Here is a 22427-nt window from a genome sequence, read left to right on the forward strand (position 1 = left end):
GTGAAGACCCTGCAGGAGGGAGGGCCTCACTTACTTGTCTGTGTCAAAGAGATATGACAGATTTCCCCATCACCATTTACGCCCTGTTTTTAAAGTCCCATTTGTGCTGTCGGACCTCGCCAAGACAGAAAATGAGAAATGACAAATGAATCTGTCATAACTGCTCTGAAATGGGGGGTGGCTGAGTTGCAACCCTCGCGCCGTGCCCTGGGAGCCAGACGGCAATGAAGAACGAGGAGCAGAGGAAAAGGTTATAAAAATGTTTAGTCTTTGCTTTATTGAGTTACAACAGATGAGCAACAAGTTAGAAAAAAAGGTTTTTTTCCAAACTCCCTAGCATTTTATTTGTGCATGTACCCAAATGGGGGGCAGTGGGGGGGTTGCAAACACAATTCATATTGCAACATTTACACCAGATATGTCTCTTGGTTTTTCCTCTTTAAAAGTTAGGACTAACTGGGGGAAAAAAAAAAGTGCACTCAGGAATCTAAAATTGGCCCGAAAACAAACACACAAACAAACAAACAAAAATCAATTCATGGTGAGGCTTCAAGCTGAAATCTTGTCAAAAACCACACTGAAAAAAGCCAGTCAGGAACAGAAATCAAAACCGAAGCTGTTCATCTTTGTACCATCTAGATAGGAAGACCTCTTTTTGTTTTAATTTCATAGAAGTAATGATAATGCTAAAAATGTGGGAGCCCTTTCTGCTGGTATCTGAAAAGAGGCTGAAAGTGGGGAGCCACCTGCTCCCCGGGTCTCTGGTGCTGGCTTGGCCCAAGGTCAGCCAAAGAGGCCAGGCAGCTGAGAAACCAAATCTACCTGTTGGCAGTTCGGAAAGCCTTGTGCGTGGCTAAACTGGGACCCCAGGGGTGGCTGGGGGAAGCACTGGAAATGGGTCTGATTGGGAAGATCTGTCATCTGTAAACCGTCTCCACTGTAAACCCTCTCCAAGTGGAGACAGATGCCCCAATCCTAGCCCTTCCCACAGAGAAATCACCCAAATTTCAAACTACTTAAAAAAAAAAAAGAACTCTCCCTACCTAAAATCCAGTAGATATAATGGCACTAATGCTAACATCCCCCCTCCCCCAAATTAATAAAATAAAAATTAAAAAAAAAAACGAAAAAAGAGAAAAGCACGTGTCATCAGCCCTCCCACCTGGAAAAAACCTTACAATGGTAGTGCTGGAAAAGGACATTGCCCTTGATTAAAAAGGTAACAAAATTCCCACATTGTACAAATTGGTTCCAGTATAGCAAGAGGTGGGGGCCAGGGCAGAGGAGCAAACTATTTACAGGGACCCATTGAAAACGCAGTAGTAGGACTTTGGCACTATGAACAATTCCCACCAGTCCTCTGGGCGGTGTGAGTGAAGGCTGGGGTTCCTGTGCCCTGCAGCCGCACACCCGCTAAGTGGTTCCACTTGGAGTCTCTGGCCAGGGTGGCCCACGGCCGGGGAGGGAGGTTCTCTTCTTTCTTCAAAGACAGAGCGTCCCCTTTATCAGCAATGCAGTTCTGACGGACATCCCTAGGAAGATGACACAAAACCAGAGACGAGATGTCAGGAGATGATCATTCCTGGGTCGGGGGGGGGGGGGTGCGCTCTTCCTGGCTCTCCTGGGGCGGGGGGGCCCTTCCAAAGCCATCCTGGGGCTTGGAGGAGAGAAAAGTGCCCGTGTTCGGGGCCAGGTTTTAAAAAGAACTGTGTGTTTCTGAGCCCAGCTTGACATCACAGGAAACGGCCCCAGAAGCAGGCCTTTGAACACAGGAGGGTTTTCTGGGCACGTGGAGGTGGTGGCCTGGGATTCTTTACATCATTACAAGGCCCTTTCCTTATTCCTGGAGGGGCGGCCAGACACAGTGGTTCCTAAGAGGTTCCAGAGTCTGACAAACTGGATTCGGGTCCTAACTGTTCTGTTTACTGACAGTGGGGCCATACACACGTGACTAAATCTCTCTAGGGCTTAGTTTTTGCTTCTGTAAAACGGGTAATAATAGAGTTTGCGGTGACGATTACGTAAGCTGACATACGCCCCAGCATTTGGCACAGTGTCCGGTACGCGATTACATAGTCAGTATTATACTACATGGGATTACATACTTTCGTTGTTCTGTTAGGTGCAGCCTTTTCCAAGCATGGTAGGATCATAGCAAGAGGAGACATCTTAAGTGTATTTTTAATTTGATGTTCATAGCAACCCAATGATGTGTGACCATTATTCCCATTTTATGGCTGAGGAAACTGAGCACGGGAAGGCTAAATACTTTGCCTCAGATTACACAGCTAGGAAATGGCTCGGTCAGGATTCCAACCCAGGCAGTCTCCACAGTCTGCTCATAACGTACAAACAGTATTTAGTAAGAATCCGTATGAAGAAATGCTTAATTCTTATATTCTCTGAAGTTATGAACACAGAGCAAGGGCCCTCTGATGAGTTGAATTGTGTCTCCCCAACAAGATATATTGCTGTCCTAATCCTCAGGATCTCAGAATGTCACCCGATATGGAGATTCCTTCACAGAGCTAAGTAATCAAGATGAGGTCATTAGGGTGGCCCCTAATCCAGGACGGCTGGTGACGTTATACACAGGGACTCTGGACACAGGCGGAGTCACTTGGGGAGAGCACCACGTGAAGACAAAGGCAGGGACCACGGTGATGCATCTACAAGCCTACGGGTGCCAGGGACTGCCAGCGACCCAGCAAAAGCGAGGAGAGAGGCGTGGAACACTCTCCCTCACAGCCCCCAGAAGGAAACCACCCTGCCAACGCCAGACTTGCAGTCTCCAGCACCGCGAGAGAACACACTTCTGTTGTGTAAGCCACCCGCTGTAAGGAGCCCTAGGAGGGGAGGACGGGCCACCATGATCACCCCATGGGCTCCCGGGATCTGGAGCTCCTGGGAGACAAGCCCAAGGGGGGCGCCCAGGGCTGTCAAGGGTACAGCGAATAGTCCATGACAGACTGGAAGTGTATCGACTCTACAGATTCCTGAAGCCACTGGCTTTTTCTCTGCCTCCCTCCTGGTGAGGCTGCTGTTGCCTGGCCACTTCTCTGGCTGAGAAGGGACTGGAGGGGGCCCTAGGAGAGCTTTAGCACCAAGAGCCCGTCATCTATCTTGTCATTCGTGCCTACTGCTGATCCCATGGAGAGCCACGTGCACCCCTGGGTGGGCCCACGGACCGCAGCCGGCCTCCTGCTGTGATCCCCCAGGAACTGGGTTTCCCAGCAACCAGGCAGCGAAGGGGGCTGCCTCTGCTTGGATGTCCACCCGAACGGTGCTCGAGATGCCGGGAGACGAGGCCCGAGGCGGGTAGACAGCTACTGCTCTCCCTTCTCCCAGCCAGGCCGAAGAGCACCAGGTCGGCACGGGACTGGGGGTACTGGCCGTGGTAGGTCCGAGCGGAAAGAGCGGAGTAGCGGGGATCCAGGGTCTGCCACTTCCTCGCTGGGTGCCCGTCAGTCCCGCACCCTCCGTGAGACTCGCTTCCGTACTTCACACCTGCCGGGCCGCTGCGAGGGTTAGGGGTGAGCGCAAGGCAAGCAGGTGCTCCCGAAATACTGCTTCGTTTTTTCTTGAGGAAGGCCAGTGTAAAGTCGGGGCTGTAGGGGTCGGTGAGCTCACGGGTGTGCGTGTGCGTGTGCGTGTGCGTGCACGCACTGAGTAAACCTATTTTCTTTCTCTCCCTCTCAAAAATGGAACGGAACCCCGTCTCTTCAAGTGAATGGCAGGAACTCTCACATTTTCAGACATACCTCAGTATTAAGGTGGTTCTTCATCTGCCAATGTGTTATGACGCCCTGTGTCACTTCTTGTGGACACGAACACACATAATCCTCCAACCAGATGTATTAATGAAGAAAAGAACTGAACAAAACCCTTAACCCCTCCCGCCCCCCAACAGACTGCAAGGGCAAAAGGGTGACCCGGAGGAAAGGAGACAGAGCTGCTTTTGCAGAGACCTGGATGTCTGTGGACGGCTCTGGGCCCTTGGGAGCACCCTTGGAGCTGCTGGATGTCAACTCTCCTTTGACCTCTCCCGGGCTGTGTAGCAGCGGGCAGGACTGTGGGAGCTGGTGGTGCTCTCAGAGCGAGGCTGGGAAGATGCTGGAAACAGAAGGCAGGGTGCTGTCCCTGGGAGGGATATAGCCGTGACCCAGATGCCTTCCCCGTGGGCAGCCTGGGCTAGCCACAGGCTGCTTCCCCAGAAGGCCTTGCTCCCCAGGGCCCTCGGGTCTCCTTGTGAAGTGCTCCTGCACCTGGGGCCTCCCCAGTACAACCGTATCGCGCTGTCTTCAAACTGCCCGGTCAGTTGTACATCCTGCGAGGACGTGGTCGGGGACCGCAGCTCACTGCTCACTGGCCCCTGACCCCCTCCCCGCACTGGGTCTGGCCCACACAGTATACTCCAGAGTTCATTCATGAATGAGAAACGGGAAAAGCACGGTGCTTCTGGAGGGCTGGCTGGTTACACAAGGTTGGTGACAGAGCTCCCATTTTCGAATAGCACAGTGATTTTGACGATGTGGCCTCTTGCTAATCCCCTGGGCTTCTAGCTGCAGTCTTACCGCTGGATCAGAGACATTCCCCCTGCCGAGAACCAGTAACGCGATGGATTGATTACTTGATCCTAGGGCACGGCATCTCAGCTTTGGGAGGAAGCAGCAAGGTCATCAGCCCTCTGCCTATGGCCACTGTTCAAACACCTCTACCAAGCCGACATCCAGCCTCTCCCTGAACACTTCCCAGGACAGGGAACCCTCTGCCTCCACAGCGTCCCGTTCTATCTCGCGGACAACTTGGAAGGTTAAAAAGTACTATCTAATTCTTTAGCAAAATCTGCTTTATTATTTTACCCGTTGGGGAAACATGAAAAAATTAGAATTCTTTTCCCATGTGATACCTTTCTGTTTCTGTGTCTCTTTCATTTTCCAGGTAGGGATTTCCCTGAGCCCTGCAGACCCGGGAGAGCGTAACACTGTAACTCCGTGAGGAAGAGAAACAAGCACTGTGATAGGGATTTATTATCTTAATAATATTTGAGTCAAACTTCCTTTTCTCGAGAGAGGGCATGGTCTGATTTTAATTAGAATTGGGAAAAGGAAAACATGGTGGCAGGGAAAGGGATTAAGCAATTTCTCAGGGGACGAGGAAGACTCCATCCCATCCCAAATCATTCCCTTGCCAGGCTTCGGTCAGCTCAGGCAAGGCTGGCCAATGCTTTTGCCCTGCAGCGGTCTGGAGAGCCTCTGGCCTTGGGGAAATTGCTAAGACATAAAAGTCTGGTAAATCTCCCCCAGGCTGCTTGCAAGGAGGCTCGATGGCCGAAGGAGTCAGAGGGGCTATTGGCTCTTCCTGCCCCCTTTTCCATCTGAGGATATTATCCAGAGGAGTCCAAAGAATTTGAGCAAACAGAATTATATTTTAAACTCACAAGGCACAGCCCTTGTGTTTCCCCATGTGGATTTGGGTTTGAATGCCGGCTCCCCCACAATGGCCACCTGATGTCTTAAGTTCCATCTGGCCTCAGGGCCTTTGAGCATGCTGTATCTTTTGCCTGGAATGCTGGTCCCCTCCTCTCTGCTCAGCCAGCTCCTACTTGACTTTTTGGATTTCAATTCATTTATGATCTCTTCAGAGAAAACTCCCCCAACCACTTAAATCAAGTCAAATCCCCCTATTCCGTATTCTCACAGACCATGTACGTTTCCTTCAAAAAACTTGTCAGCATGGCAGTCTTTCCTTTTTGTTTGCCTAAAGCTTCATTCCTCATGAGACTGTGGGCTCCATGAGGACAGGGACACGCTGGGCACCACAGCCCCCCAGAGTCTGGTGTGCTGCAGGCATTCCACAAATACCAGATGCACGAAGGGGCCAAGTCACTTATGACGGACGCTTCTGGACCAGTGACTTCCTCTCCTTGGGGCCTGCATCCTTCCTCTGACAAAGGAGGGAACTTAGACTTCATAGTTCCTAAGTTGCTACAAGCTTCCCAGAGCACAGTGAGAGCTCCTACTGTGAGAAGCTCCAGAATTAGGTAAATGGAAGTGGTCACAGCTAATTCTCCTTAGGTGCCGGGGCAGCGAGGCTAACGTGCAGTCCCTGAGAAGCATCGCCCAGCGAACACCCAGTGATGGATCCTCCAGTGGACTTTTCCCTTGAGCTGCTCGCACACATGGAGAGCAGACTGTCCCCAGCTCCCCTCCTCTGCCTGCTGTCAGCCAGGAGCAAAGGACTGAATACCAGATTCCAGACAACTGAGAGCCAACTATGTTTGTTCGTTCTCAGGGTGGTTCAATACATCGCTGTTATGGATCCACTCTGAACCAGGCACTGGGGACTCAGAGATTAATGGGATATGGTCCCCGTGTTCAAGGGTCTGGTGGAGGAGAGACAGGGAAACAGATAATTACATTGCCAGCCAGCCAGCCAGCCATCTGCTCACTCAAATATCTGTATTTAGATAGCTCATCGGAACAGATCGTGGGGGCACACATATCCCGGATCCTAAACTGTAGCCAGGATGCAACTCTTGGTAGCCTTGAATTTTTGAAGCAAGCTGAACTATGGAAAATATTTTTCTGACATTTCACAGACTTTAACTCTTCTCCAAAGCCATCCCTAGTGACGGGCTGGAAACTAACTGAGGTAGCAGAGTAAGTGAGTGAGTACTTGTGTATTAGTTTTTGTGTATGGTTATCAGGAAACGGCCAAGTCCTGCCGGTCCAGCCCGAGTGGGAGGCGTGCCCTCCCTGTGGTTGGGTCAGGCGCTGGCCTGACAGACGAGAGGTGGCCCTGAGCCCCCACCAGCCCCGAGCTGAGGAACCCAGGGCAAGTCTCTCCGAGCCTCAGTTTTGCCCTCTGCAAAATGGGAAGAAAGCCATACCTATCTCACGGGATGACGTGAAGTGTAAATGACTTACTGGATGTGCTTGAAGAATCCCAAGCACGTGGCGCAGGCCAGTAAATAGAAACTCTTAGTAGTAGGAGTACTGGGATATTCCATCTGGCCAAACATCGAGGCATATGTCTGGCAATGTGTGGTTCAAGTATTCTGACTCATGTTTCGGAGAGGAGGAGTTTACTGTTCAGCCTCTCACCAGGACAGGTCTCTCAATGGATGGCTCGATCATTGGACCCAGAGGATGAATCAAGACACACAATTCAAGGTCTGGAAAGGACTCCTTATCTTCCTGTCTAACCTCAAGGCTGAGGGAGGCCGGCCTAACTCGACCGCTGTCGTAAGCCTTGTGAAGCTTTAGCAGCGGGGATGCTTAACTCCAACCGAGGGGAAGCCCTGGCATCTGCTCTCAGCTGCTCACCCAAGTTCATCCTCTCTCTCTCTCTCTCTCTCGTATATACATCCCATAACACCTTTCCCGAGGCCAAAACTGTGCATTATTTTCAGGGTTATTATATGTGTAACAACTGAACTCAACTGCAGCTTCCTAAATAAATATGTGTTTAAATGAAGGCATCACTGAATATTTATGAATTTCAAGAGACCCATGTGTTCAGTTCATAAAAGCTGTGAAGTCATTTGGAGGGATTTCTTCCAAATTGAAAGGTTCCTTTAAAGGGTCCCCCGTGCAGGATGCCACCACCAGCGCGGACCGCAGCCCCTTGCTCCATACAGTGGCACCTCAGAAATATTGGGAAGCCAGTTAGGGATGTCAGATGTCACCAGGTGTCGAGCAGACCTTAGCCTCTTGTTTGGGAACCTTTTTCAGCTCATGATTGTGGTGTTTACCATAAAGAAACATAAAAGAGGGTTCCTGGTTGTTCCTGATTTTTTTGCGGGGGAGAAAGGGGAGAAAGGGGAAGAAGACAGCTAGCTCCTTCAGCTCTGAATTGTCAATTCTCAACACCCGAGGTATTCCCCACCTCTCAACTCCGCCGCTGGTGGGGAGGGGTTCAGCCAGAAATGGGGAATTTCTTCTGTCAAAAATAGAGAGGCAGAGACAGCAGTAGAAGCCAGGGCTCTGGAGTGGAACTGAGGTGCTGGCTGGGAGAATGTGATAAGTTCCTTGGTTTCTGAACCTCAGTTTCGGATTTATAAAAATCTAGAGGGGCGCGCCTGGGGGCTCAGTAGGTTCAGTGTCTGACTCCTGATTTTGGCTCAGGTCTTGATCTCAGGGTTGTGGGATCGAGCCCCGAGTTGGGCTCCACGCTCAGCAGGGAGTCTGCTGAAGATTTTTTTTTCTCTCTCTCCCTCTGCCCCTCTCCCCACTTTCTCTCTTTCTCTCTCGAGTGGGAACATAAATCTTAAAAAAAAAAATCTAGAGAAGCTTCCCTGTCAGAGTCACTAGGAGCACTGAATGAGACCATCTGGGGCCAGAGCGCCTAGCTCTGCCTCGGATCCTCAGGAGGCCTTGTAGGCCCCCTTCTGCCCTTCCCGCCAAAGCTTCTCTCTGTGGTTTCCGCATTGTGTCCCCTCTTTGTGTTTCTCTTGGGCCTCAGGTTAGTGGCAGCCAACACAGGTGGACATTACCAACTGCTGGCGGTGGTACAGCTTGGGGGAGAAGCGATGGGACAGGCGGCCTCAGGGGCCTCTGGGGAGCTGCCACCCTAGACAAGCCCCACTCGGGGTTGGGGATCTGGACGTGCCATCCGAGCTCCCTTGGGGATCCAGGGACACTTCATATTCTTATATGCAAACTCAGCACTGCGACTGGTTCGGAATAGCTTTGCCTGCTGGGGAAAACCATCGTCTTCTTCCAGCTGCCCTTCCTCCTCGTCTGCTGAACCCCACACTCGGCTTTCTGGCTATGCCCAAACGCTCTTGGTTCCTCACCTGCACAATTCCGTCCTTTGTCTCTGGAACTCCGCCTTGTCTGCTCCTTCCACATGCACCGCTCTTCCCTGTGGGCACACTGGCTAACTCCTTCCCCTCCGCTAGCCCGAGACAGATGTCCTTTCCTCCAGGAAGCCTGCCCTGCCCTCAGCCTGGGTGCCCCTCGTGGGTGCTCCCACGCACAGCTGTGCACGGCTGTGCCACAGCAGGAATCACCCCGGCTAGGAAAGAAAAGAGCCGTTTCCTCTCTCCGGGGCCTGACCGAGCTCCACGTGACTGCTGACCGAGCTCCACGTGACTGCAGACTCTCATCTGTCTTCTTCATCCTGTTACCTCGGTGCTTAGCACAGAGCCCGGCACACAGTAGGTGTGCAGAATGGATCTGCTGAATCGAATTGAACCCTATTGCCTACTCCATGGCAGGAGGAGAAAGCAATCAATTAGGCGTCTGTCAGGCACTGGAAAAGGTCAAGGACAGAAGACAAGGCAAGCTAGGAGCTTTCAGGCAGATTCTGATTAGACAAAAAAAATTGCTCCCTCATTTCAACAAGGGAGATATGGGCTGGGCTGGCAGGGTCTCAAAAGAAGGCAGGAAAATAGCCAGAGGGAGGAAGCAAGGTAGCCAGATGGTGGGGGGCAGGTGGTAGTATCGGTGGCCTCCGTAGCCTTTAGCCCCCTCCTATCACCAGCCCCTCCCCTCCACGCTGCAGCCTCACCTGTAACCCATTACCACTCCCTCCTGAAAAGTCGTGGGGGGGGGGTTGGGCGGGGAGAAGACTTGATGGAATCTGCAATTGGCTGTTCCTTGATGGAACTGGCTAAAGCAAGGTTTCCAGAAGACTTTGTTTTGTTGCCAGGCACCTTATCTTACCACAAAATAAATGAATCGATGAGTGGGTGACCAGTCAAAGTTGTCCGAACTCATTAATAGAGGTATGGAAATTTCCAGGGCTCCTTTTGGGACGTTATCAATCATTCTAGAGGTTCCTACCTTTATTTCATTATTTGTAAAGATGACACCAGGCGGGGCGGGTGGGGGGAGAGTCCCCTTCTGTTGCCTTTTAAGCGACCTCTGGAGAAGCCCATCTGGGGAGACTGTAAATCGCACGTCCTCCTCCTGGTTCCAAGCTGCCCTTGGAACGTTTCAGCTTTGGCCAAGGTGATCTTTGCCTCCTGCACCCCTCTCCCCGCTGCCCCCTCTCTTCTAAATCCACCACCAAGCAAGCGGCTGGGCTTTTAGGCCCTGATGTGCACAGACCTCTTGTGAAAGCACAAACACCAGGGCTTGGGTGGCATGTCCCGTCATGTGGATGACACGGCCATTAGTAACCATGGTAACCTCCCTTCCCAGGCTTTTGCGGCTCCCCAGGCCTCATTTACATCAGTCTCTTCCAGATTTGAAGGGGTTCCAGGGACCCAATCAGCACAATTATAAGCTGGGTTACTTAGTGAGATCCGTGCCTCCCTTTAGCCACGCCAAGGCAAATACCCAGACCTGTCAGGTTAAAAGAAACAACCCCAAATCTCCAGCCAGTAAACTTGGTTAACTACTCTTAAAAATCCAAAAAGGAAAGAAAATGAATAAAAAAACCACGTAAAGAAAAAGGAAACGACACAACCTTTTCCCGTTTGTTTCTTACAGCAGTGAACACAAAACAGGTGAAGGATGTGTCCTTGCATCTAGACTTTAGAATGGACAGGCCCCGGAGGGTGGTGTCACCCATCAGCACAGCCCTGCAAACGGGGACACAGAATCCGCCAGCCCCTAGTGGGACAGGGAAACTGAGGGAGTCTATAAAAGTCTGCTTTTTGCTCCCATTCCTGCTTCTGTTCTCGTGAGGACCTGCACCCCCGCCCTACACACGCCTTAATGTATGTCCTCTTTGTAAGGGGCAAGGAGTTAATGATTTCTCTGGAGCCTTCCAGCACAACAGACAACACCCCAGGAATGACCAGGCGAGGCCGGCATGCGCATACGCCTATTCCAGATCACTGGCGCTAGACATCTTGACGTGGAGACCCTCTGGCTCCGGGGAATGAGTGACTTATGATGACACCCTGACCCTGTCCTTGTTCTGACCCATTCCTGGGTGCCTGAGAGGCTACGTGCACTAGACCACGATTGTCAGTAAAACCCCAGACCCCAGGCACAGATGGGACTCAGGCTCCTTTCCTTTCTCAGTCTCCCAGACCCTCCATCTGTATCTGCTCTCTCTATACGTTCAGTAGACTCTGCTCTCGCTTCCTGCTGGCCCGCATCTGACTTCCATCCTACGTGAAGCCAGGGACCCCCCTGGAAGGTCCTGCGGGACCCCTCTGGGTCCTCTGACCCGGCCTGCTGGCATCACTACTACTTTTCTTCCTCCTAAAAACAAGACACTTTACGAAGAACCCCTCCTGTGTGTCAACGTCTCTGGCCCCCCCAACCCTACTGACCCCGGCAATAAAAAGAAGGAAAACCAGCATCCTCCCCTCGTTCCCTGATGGCGAGCAGGTGGAGCTTACCTGTTAGGCCTGGCCAGCCTCGGCAGGGATGCTGTCGGAGTCCGAGCCGGCCAGTTCTGCGGTGCCCTCGGCTGCGGTCTGACTCCAGCTATCGGACCTGTCTGAGATGGCGTCCTCCTCTCCGACCGTGACCTCGACCCAATCCACGACGCCCGACTCCTCATTCTCGTCGCTACCCGGGCCGTCCCGGCTGCTACCCTCCGACCTGTCCGAGGGGGCTTCTGAAGGCTTGGCCAGCGCACCATCTTTTGGTTGCTCGTTGCTCACTTTCACCCTGGGTACCAACTTCTCCAAGTCCTCTTCGCAGAGCTTTTTGGGGTCCTTGTAATGGGGCTGACCCGCCTCGCTCCCGTTCTTTGGGTTCTCGGCGACACCGGCTCGCGCGGCTTTCCTCTGCGCCGCGTCGTAAGCGTGCTCGCCTGCTAGGTGCTGGGGCTGGGGCTGGGGCTGCTCCATCCACTTCAAGGTCCCCGTCTTTAGCAAGCATCTGTTCTCCTTGAACCAACGCACAATTTCAGTTCGGACCAGGCCGGTCTTGGCTGCCAACTGGTCGTACTCCTGGGGGGTAGGCCACTGGGTTCTTGCAAACGTGCTCCTCAGGAGATGGACCTGTTCTGGATTTTTCGTAATTGCTGGTGAAGGGCTGGGCAGAGAACTGGCCAGCTGGGCCCCGGAGAGCTGGTCGAGCCGAGACAGAGCACCGTTGGGGGCCACCACATCTTGGCCCTTTTTGCCAGCCCCCATGGAATCCAAGACGGCCTGCTCCATGCTGTCCCGAAGCTTCCGTCTCTCCGAGAACCAGGATTCAATCTCTCTCCTGCTCAGTTTCGTGTCCACCCTTAGCCTATCCAGTTCCGCTTGGGTCGGGAAGGAGCTTTTCAAAAAGCTGTCTTCCAGGATTTTAACCTGACCCTGCGTTTTTTCTTTGAATTTCTGTGGGGCAAAGTCTGGGTATGCGTGGTATGTGCGGCCGTGTCGGGAGGCCGCGATGGCCAGCTGGTCTTTGGCAAGGGATTCGCTGGTGATGTGGACGATGCCTCTCTGACACCGGTACCGGTGGTCGCTGAACCACTTCTTGATCTCGCTCCTGGCAAGGCCGGTCACGTCGATGAGCCGGTAGACCTCTGCGTCGTCAGGGAACTGGCTCTGGAGAAAACTTGCCTTGAGATGGGCGATCTGCTCCTTTGTCTTCTTGCGTTCGCTGGCCGGGGTCAGGGAAGGGTTGGCCACCTTGGGTGGGGGCTCTGGCACCTGAGCGATGTGTGGACGCTTGGGCTCGGAGGCAGCTTGGGGAGTCACTAAGGGTCTCTTTTGGCCGTGGTTGGTCACTCCGGCCACGGCGAGCGTGATGGGGGAGCAAGAGACAGTTGTCGACCCGCTCGTCACCTGAGTCAGCACCAGGCTGGTCTGGCCGAGAATCTGGCACGGCAGAGCTGTCTGGAGGATGGGCTGTGACATCTTTGTGGGGGCCAACTGGGCTGGCAGCACGGTGATCGTCGGGGGTACCGACTGGATGGTGCCATTAAACATCTTTTTCCGGGCCTCCTCCACCTCCTCTGGGGACCAGCTGATGCCGTGCTTCAAGCGCTGTGTGGCAAACCAGATTCTGATGTGCTCCTCGGGGTGTTTGGAAGCTGCGGTCAGCCAGGACAACTCAGCCTGGGTTGGGTAAGGGAACTTGTTGAAGGAGTTGATCATGGTGGCATTCGTGTCCAGGGCGGAGTTGTATTTGGTAGTATTCAGCGGGACGGGGACCTTGGGGACAAGGTTGATATTTGGTGGGAGCTGGACAGAAGGCATGACGTGCCCTAGCGTGTCCTGGAGGAGCTCCACGCCTCCGAGTCTCGACAGGATCTCAGCCGCGTCGGTCACCAGGCGGGCGGTCCCTTCCACGTGGTTCTCGGGGGTGGCCTCCTCGGGCTTCTTGGGCACCTTCTTGGCATCAGCTTTTGGTTTCCCTGGCTTCATGATGGGCGTCTTACTCACGGAGATTCCTGGATCACCGTCACCGCTCGCAGGGCCGCTGGTGGCGATGGACACGATGTGGTTGGTGGCTTCGATGGACTGCTCTAAGACAGTCTGGTTATTGCGCTTGATCAACTTCAGCTTGAAGTTGGTCTCCCCGGGATGGAACTTGGAGTTGTGGTCAGACAAGGAGTCGTACTTTTTGGTTGTGAAGTTACATTCGGCACACACGTAGAGGGGGTTGAGAATCACGTTGGGGTGCTGCATGTCGACGTGCTCCGTGAACTCGTTCAGGTTTTGCGTGGAGTAGGGGCAGTATTTGCATTCGTAACCACCTTGGAGTTTTTTGGATTGGTTTTCCCCTGTAGATTTCACCTCTATCACTTCATTTTCTTTGGAAGAGTTTTCGGGTTCCACTGTCCAACCGTCCTTGGCTGCCTCAGGCTGTGGCGTGCTGACTCCTTTCTCTTTGGCCCTGTCTCCTTCCTCGGGGACACCCTGTTCTACTACTTGTGGTGTCCGAACCATGCACGGGGTGGTGGATTTCCGCTTGCTCGCCATGCCGCCTGTCTGTTTGCTTAATTTGGGGGGAGGTGGGACGGGCAGGTAGGAAAGGGGCAGTGAAATTTTTGGAACAAGTAAGATAAAAGGCTTTGGGCTTCTATTCCCCCTCCAATGGCTTTGGCTTCCCTTGAATGCTGAAGTCTAATGTTTGAGTGTTGAGAACGATCTCAGCACAGAAAATTGTCACTGCTCCAATGGCTACGCACAAGAGACAGCATCGTATCTGTGGGACAAGAACAAAGACAGGGTCAGTGTTTTTCCACAAGGCGGAAGAAACTAGCATTTCTTTCTAAGCCACCCCAACTGGCACCCCAAACAAAGCAAACACCTAGGAAAGGACAGATGGTGAGAGCGGGGCACATGAAAATGAAAGATCATACTCTTCTCTTCCTTTCTTTGGAAATGCCAGTGGGAACTGGCCCAGAGCAAGCAAACGAGGGCGCAGGTCACTCGCTCATGTTTAGAGGCAAACAGATACAGAAAAGCAACAAAGGCACTGAGTGGTGGGCGGGCTGCTGGAGGGGATATTGAAGACGAGATGTCACTGGGCACTCAAGCTACTTTAATTGATGCTACATCAGAAGCAAGACGGGTACCCGGGGCCGGCAAGTGGTGTTTACACGGGCATTAGAAAATGGATTTCAACATTTGTTTCTTATCCTAAGAGTAAAACCACCAGTTGAGAAAATCCAGAAAATGCTTTGACGTATAAAGGAGGAAAAAAATCACCCCAAATAGTGTAGTTCCTTCCTTTCACTCATTGAAAGGTTTCTTGTTTCTATACATATTAAGCAAAATAATGATTTTTAAAAAATGGCTGCATGGTATTATCTTGCAGAGATAGTCCACACGTGATGTGTTCCGCCATTCAACTTCTGTTGGACATTTGAGTCACTCCCAATTTTTGGCTCTTCTCAACGAAATTATGGTCAACACCCTGAGTCCTTATTTCTGACGACCACCTTTGGGTGAACGCTTAGCTGTAGAAGCAGGGGGTCAGTGTGTGCACGTGATGTCCTCTTGACTCACACGGACGACTCTAGCGCCAGCCAGCCCCTCCCCTGGCAGTGAACGAGAATGCCCGACTCACCACGCCACCTACACGAAATAGAACTGTGAAAAAGCCTTGCCGATTAGATAGGGTTAAACCGTCTTAATATGCCTTTGTGCTTTCCTTGATTGCTAATCAGGTTGAACTGTTTTCGGAGAATTACTTGCCACGTGTGTTCTTTCTTTTTGAAAGGCTTATTTATGCCATTTTTATCTTGTGATGCTCAGTAGTTTTCTTATTAATTTACAAGAGTTCTCTCCAGATTAAGAGTATCAGTACTTTATTATATTTGTTGGAAAATGTTTCTAGTCTATCATTTACCTTTTACTTTTGTATGTGGTGTTTTTCTTGTTTTACGTGTAAAAATTTTAAGCTTTAGGCAGCAAATTTGCCAACCTTTTTCTCTTGTGGGCCCCTTTCATTATGATTTTATATGCAGAAAGTGATTCCTAGCTACAAGAAACAAACTGCTGGTTACCAGAGAGGGGAGGGTTTGGGGGGCACATGAAATAGGTAAAAGGTAATGATTAAGAGGTACCAATCTTCGTTTATAAAAAAACAAGTTCTGGGTATGTAATGCACAGCATAGGGAATATAGTCAATGATATTGTAATAACTTTGTATGGTGACAGAAGGTAACTCGACTTATCATGGGGATCATTTCATAATGACAAGAAAACATGGAATCGCTACAACGTGCACCGACGAAACTAACAGGATATTATATGTCAATTATACTTCAACAGAAAAAATAAATAAAAATCACTTGCACGTTAAAAAAAAAAAAAAGAAAGTGATTGCCTTGATAGCTGAGACATGTTATTCTACATTTTCTTAGAGTGTTTTAGCTTTGTTACATGTAACTCATCTGGAATTGAGACGATCTTGGGTTAAGCTGTAAGATATAATTCTAACCATTTTTCTTGAAAGTTACCAATTATCTCATAGCATGTTTTGTGTTATCTTTTCTCTTCTCACTAATTTGTGAAATCATCTTTGTCATACATTAAATTTTTATATATTCTAGGGCGTTTCTGCGTCATCTATTCTGTGCCTCTTATCTAGCTATTGGGAGCCGTACTTACGCCTCACTTAATTTTTTTTTTAATAAATTAGAGTATGTTTTAGTATCTGGTTGAGTGAATTCCTCCTTATCACTCTTTTTTTGCAAAACATTTCTGGGTTATTTTGATCACTTATTCACATAAATCAATTCTCACAAATCAGAATCATCTGCAAAATAAAATCCTGTTAGAATTTTGATTGGAATTGCATTAAACAAATATTAATTTGGGAGTACAGGAACAATTTGCTTAATAGGAGTAGGATATGTTAACAGAACGCAAACTGGGGAACTGCCCGTGCTGAGCGTCTAAACGCATGGGCTGATACAGAGAGGCCCTTTCATTGTGTGGTTAGAGGAGGGAGATGTGTTTTGAAACATGACTAGCTGACATCCAGGGAGAAAGGGAATGGAAGAGATGGCATATCACTTCCTGCCCCTTCCACTGGCTTAGGTTTGAGTCCCACTGAAGAGAGCAGTCAAGGGTGGAGGTGAAGCCTTATTTTTATAAGCAAGTCTGTGGGACTCTGCCCACACCCGTCTGCTTAGGGGCTCAGGTGACAGAGCCGAGCTGGACCCAAGGGGGGCATTTCCCCTCCTGAACCCAGGACCCAGCCATTCTGAGGAGGCGCCCTGCCCTGGAATGTCCATGCTGGGCAATGTCATCAGTAGTGGGTGAAGATCCCCCAGGGCACTCGTGAGGAGAGGACGCAGGGCACAGCAGAGCAGAGGGGACGTGTCTTTTTGCTGAGCACACCCAAATCGACCTCTCAGCCTCCCCACTCCTGCTGATTAGACTCTTCCTTCCCCCTCGGCCGTACACTGCCTCCTCCAGTTTCTCATCTCTGCCACTGGCTTGACCATGGCTCATTCTGGCTCAAACCCTCTTTGTCTCACTCCAATGGATCCATCAGCAACCCTGTTGATGCTATCTCCAAAATAAATCTAGTATCAGACCGCTTCGTGCCACTTCCCCTTCTCCCTGCTTGTCTCAGCTACCATCGTCTCCTGCCTGGAAGCCTGCGGAGCCTCCCGCCGCTCTCCTGCTCCCTTCCTCTCCAGAGCAGAGGGATGTTTTAAGATAAGAATCAGTTCACGTCACCTTTCTGCATGAAGCCCTTTCTCCATGCCCTTGTAACAGCCTGCAAAGCCTGGCACGTTCTGGCCCATGCTTCCTGTTCCCCCTCGGGCGTCACACTCCGGCTGCTGGAGCATGTGGGTCCCCTCCGTCTCGGGGCCTCTGCTCCACGTCCCGCCCCCCAGCTCCTCGGTGCTCACTTCTCCATTCAAGACTCATGCTGCCACAGAGAGGCCTTTCCTGACCGCCACCCCACCAAAATTAATGCCCCCCCCATCACTCTATTTCCTTACCCTCCTTTGCTTTCTTCATAGCACTTTTCAATATTTAAGATTTACTCATACATTTTGTGGTTAAAGGAGGGAGGAGAGAGTATTTACCTACTTATTTCTTCCTCTACAACTGTGCTTTCAATACGCCGGCCACTAGCCACATGCTGTTCTTTGAATTTAAATTAATAAAAATAAAATTAAAAAACCAGTTCCTCAGTCACACTGGCCACATTCCAAGTGCTCAAGAGCCACATGTGGCTGGTGGCTCTTGTACTGAGCAGTGGGGGCTCTTTCGATCCTCGAGGGACCTTCTACTAGACGGTGCTATTTTGGAATATCAACTCCACAGATGCAGGAACTTTCCCTGTGGTTTCCCCAGAGCCTAGAACCATACCTGGCCCATAGTATGCTTTCTAGAAATGTTGGCTGAAAAATGAAATTAACTGCAGGATGGCTACCTTGTAGGAACTGTAGCTGACGTGGGGTGAAGAGGCACAGCAAAATCTCAGTCCTGTGTGTGCACACGTGTGTGTGCCCTCGTGTGTGCACCTGCGCCTGCGTGTACTGGGGCTCATGTGAGTGGAGGGACTCTGGAAGGGGAAGGGGGTCCTAAAGTTCCATGGAGGGTGCTCTTGACACAGCGAAAGGTGGCTAAATTTGCACACACTAGCCAAGAGACTTGGGCATTTGAAATACAATTTTTTTTTTAAAGATTTTATTTATTTAGTTGACAGAGATAGAGACAGCCAGCGAGAGAGGGAACACAAGCAGGGCGAGTGGGAGAGGAAGAAGCAGGCTCATAGCAGAGGAGCCTGATGTGGGGCTCGATCCCATAACGCCGGGATCACACCCTGCACCGAAGGCAGACGCTTAACCGCTGCGCCACCCAGGCGCCCCCTGAAATACAATTTTTTAAAAAGTTTTGTTTATTTATTTATTTGAGAGAGAGAGAGAGAGCACAAGAGGGAGAAGCAGACTCCCTGCTGAGCAGAGAGCCCAACGTGGGACTCAATCTCAGGACCCCAAGATCATGACCCGAGCCGAGGGCAGACGCTCAACCGACGGAGCCACGCAGGTGCCCTGAAATACAATTTTCAAGACAGGGAGCAAAAGGAGACTTTTCTCCTGCAGAACAAAGAAATCGGGCAGGAATGGGCACAGGGGAGAGGAGATTTTTTTCTAACAGAAACTCCCCATATGTAGGATGATTTAAATCTCTTGGTAAATGAGGCCCAGAGGCAAATGAAAATTGTGGTAAAACATCCTAAAACTTCTCAATGTTCCAAAACCTGCATTTCAGAATAAACAGTATCTTCTAAAACTCACTGGGCAACCAGGAGTCCAGACCACAGCAGATCAAAAGGAAGGAAAGATGAAGGAAGAAAAGCGAGAAGTGGAGGCAGGGCTCGGAACACATCGGGCCTTTGAAGAATTCATCTCTCGGGGTCCCTGTGACGGAGCTGCAAGAACCAGTCCCCTTGGAAGAATAATCCTGGCACGGCGAGGGGGCGAGTGTCTACAGAACAGCAGCATGTGGCGTCTGTGTGTTTGAAAGCCTGAGAGCCACCAGCGAGGTCAGGACCAGAGCCACAAAGCCTGGTCCTCGCGGGCACGAAGGCTACAGTATTGCCAGCCATCTTCAGACTCAGATGTATACCGGGCAGAACTGGCAAAAATAAACAAATGAACGAATGACGGAATGAATGAATGAATGAATGAATGAATGAATGAAATGCATGTGGAAACTCCCACGCAGCCCCTTCCATGCGGGGGTGGGGGTGGGGGGGTGAGTATCTTAAGAGACTCGCCCCGCGTTGCTGGTCTCTTCCTGGCCAGCCTCGCACGGGTCTGACATTCTGTGCCAACCTGCAAACACCCCACTCATGGGCAGCACCCCGTTGTCTGCTGGCTGCTCCAGTCACGGTGCCGAGGGCCGGACAGGGGGCGCCTCAGAAGGAATCCCTGCCTTCGGCGCTGGGGCCTGAGTAGGTGAGGACGAAGCCCATTTGTGACGAAGATTCCGGGGCCCCGAAGGAGAGGAGAGGTCAGGGATCTCCTTCATCTGTGACCACTCTGTACAGCACGTCCTTCTTTCCGGCCGTCCCAGCCCTCACAGCACGACGGAGACAGAGCGCGACAAGTTCACAGTTCATGGAAAGGGAACCAAAGCACCAAACACAGACCCTTGCCCCCTCTGCATGTTTTGGACATGGATTGGTTTTCCTTGTATCCGCTGCGGCATTTATCACACACCACCAAGAACCCAACGCAGAATGAACAACGACAAAACCTTGGAACAAACAGTATATCATGAAGACGGCAGCCTCTACAGGCCATTACAAACATGGCCTCTCCCCTCACCACCTGGTGCTTCTTCCCTCATCACCCTCCGTGTTGTGGACAGAATGCAATTTGATCAGACCCCTGTGCTCGGAGTTTGGGCGTGGGCTGAGCCCTGTGCAGGTGGGAGCACGAAGAGGAAGAAAGCCACACTCTCGTCCTCCAGAAGCTCACAGCCAGAGTATCAGTCAGCCAGGCCTCCCTCCTCAGCTTGCAGATGGCCCCCCTCCCGCTGTGTCCTCACACGTCCTTCCTTCTGTGTGTGTCTACTTCCTGACCTCCCCAGAAGGACACCAGTCATACGGGACCAGGGCTCACCCCTACGGCTTCCTCACCTCTTTGTTTTATTTATTTATTTTTTAAAGATTTTATTTATTTGAGAGAGAGAGGAGCAGACTCCCTGCTGAGCAAGGAGCCTGAGGCAGGGCTTGATCCCAGGATCCTGAGATCATGACTGGAGCCCCCCAGGAGCCCCTCTCCTCACCTCTTTAAAAACCCTATCTGCAAATCCAGTCACACTCTCAGGGGTAGGACTGTAACACGTGAATTTGGTGGGGGTAGCAGGGTGGGGGGAAGCGAAGGGGGAGACACAATTCGGTCCATAATGGCCAGGCAGGGCAGTGCCGACCGAACACCTTCCACGGTACAAAGTGCTCCATTCAGGTAGTCGACAGACACTGAACGGTAGGAGTGCAGACACACCCGGGACACCTGAGCGAACGGGCAGGAACAGGCCGAAGCCCGACAGCTGAGAAGCACTATGGAGAAGTCAAGCAGTGATGAGGATGGGGTGCAGACTGGGGTGACCTGTCACTCTAAGCAGGGAGCTCAGGGACTCCCTCCACGAGAGGGTCGTCAGGGGAGCATCTGGATGCTACACAGACAAGGAGGAGAAACAGTTATGAAACACAGAGCAGGACAGGGTGGGAGGAAGGCAAAAGGCCTCCCTGAGGAGGTCATCTTCTTCTAGAAATAAAACGGCCATGACTCTGATTCACTGAAGCTCTCCTCACTGTGTGGTGAGTCCTCACAACAACTCTGCCAGGCAGCTGTTATGAGCCTCAGTTACCCAGGCCAGGGAGGCCAAGTGCCTTGCCCAAGGTCACATGGTGAGGTCATGGCAGAGCTGGGATTTGAACGGCCAGTCCAAGCTGAACCCGTGCTCTTGGCACACGATGCAGCCTCCGCCGGTTAAGCAGGGCTCCAAGGGTGGAGCAGGGTCCTGGCGTAGAGAGAAAGGGGAGGGGGACCCCAATCAGAGGCACGTACTCCCAGGCAGAGGAGACAGCAGGAGCAAGGACATATCTGAGGAATGACGGGACTGAGGTCAGAGGGCAGGGCGTGAGGGTAGAAGCTGGGAAGAGGCCGCCAAATCAGCTTGGGCCTTGCCTGTGGAGGGCCTTGAATGCCACGGTAAGGAGCTGCCATTTCATTCTGCTGTTCACAGAGTCGTGGAAGTGGCAGGGTCTTGGAGATACGTTTGTGGGGTGGGAGGCGGGGGTGGCAGGAAGAGAAGGCACATCAGTGAAGGTGGGAACCCCCAAACCGAGCAGATGAGCAATAAGCTAAACTAACCCCAAATTAAACAGTGAGGGCGCAGGCTGCCAGAGACACTCCTCTCTCCATCCTGATGTTTGTTCGCTAAGCACGTGTCGAGGGCTCTTCAATTTTCATCTAGAAATTTCTCCCATTTGGTCTGGACCTCCTTCCCCATGGCTGGAAGATTCAGGTCTGAATGTGGTAAAACCAATTCTCCCTCAGTCATTTCCCAGTAACAATGACAGCTAACATTCACCGAAGTCTTAGTACATGTCAAGTGTCTCATGTTTCACTCTTCGAAAACCCTCTGTAGACGCGAAGTTCAGAGAGGTTAAGGAGGTTGGCCAAGGTCACGCAGCCTGGAGCAGCGTGGGGACACAAGCTTTATGGGGGTCTTGTTAAAATACAGATTCTGCTTCAGTAAGGCCAGGGTGGGACTGGGATTCCGCCAGCCCCCAGGGGAGGAGGGCGCTGCAGACTCGAGCCACAGGAGCCACACGAGGAGCAGCAAGGCTCTGGAAGCCTCCCCAAGGACACACCTCCCCGCTGTTGTCCCTCTTCACCCCCTCCTTTCAGGAGAAAGGGCGGTCGCATTTCCTGACCTCTCCCTACAAGTGGCCCGCGGTCCTTAGGGGCAGTAAAAATGGGTCAGACCGTCAGACCAGCCCCTGGAAACTGTCGCGAGGCTGTCAGCTGCAAGAAACGTCCAGGCTCCTGAGTTCCCTAGGAACGCATGGGGGGGGAGGTGAAGCATCAGACGGCAGAGACCCCTGTGGCTGGGGGTCTCCAGCCCGAGGGGGAGCAGAGGTCAGAGCCAGCCGAGCAGCCCTGGCCCCTCAGGCCTCCCAGGCCGGTGTCGCACCTACCCGGGGAGCACATGGGCCGCTCGCAAGGACTCGGACCTCGGGGCTTCGCCGGGGATGCCACTTCTCATTTCAGGGCTTTTCACCGGGGCTGTCAGAGGAAATAACAGGGCTGTCGCTGGGCTTTCAAAGGAAGCATCTTGTCAAGACATCAAAGCCAAAAGAGATGCTTTTAGCTTTGCTGGGTCTTCTGACAGAGCTGCTAACAGATTCCGCCTCCGTTCATAAGGGTAGACCTTGTGTGTGTGCGTGTGCGTGTGCGTGTGCGTGTGTGTGTGATTGTTCCTTTATGGTCTAAAGTCACAACATCCCCCCACCCCTCCACTGTCCCAGAAGAAGGAATTCGGAAGGGTACGTGCTTTGTGGTGGAGCGCCCTGCTCAGCCTT

General features: G+C 51.8%; 1 protein-coding gene across 1 annotated transcript in view; it reads right to left on the bottom strand.

Moving 5' to 3' along the window:
- Positions 1 to 245: 245 nt before the first annotated feature.
- Positions 246 to 22427, bottom strand: part of ZHX2 (zinc fingers and homeoboxes 2) — a 152185-nt gene continuing 130003 nt past the window's right edge. The window contains exons 3-4 of the mRNA XM_045805719.2: positions 11306 to 14057; positions 246 to 1532 (exon numbers count right to left, since the gene is read on the bottom strand). Coding sequence (XP_045661675.2) covers positions 11309 to 13831 — 2523 coding nt within the window. The 5' untranslated portion in view covers positions 13832 to 14057 and the 3' untranslated portion in view covers positions 246 to 1532; positions 11306 to 11308. The remainder of the gene's footprint in view (positions 1533 to 11305; positions 14058 to 22427) is intronic.

This window comes from Ursus americanus, chromosome 9 (assembly GCF_024610735.1).
Source record: "Ursus americanus isolate L20-20 chromosome 9, mUrsAme1.1.p, whole genome shotgun sequence".
Classification (NCBI taxonomy): Eukaryota; Metazoa; Chordata; class Mammalia; order Carnivora; family Ursidae; genus Ursus; species Ursus americanus.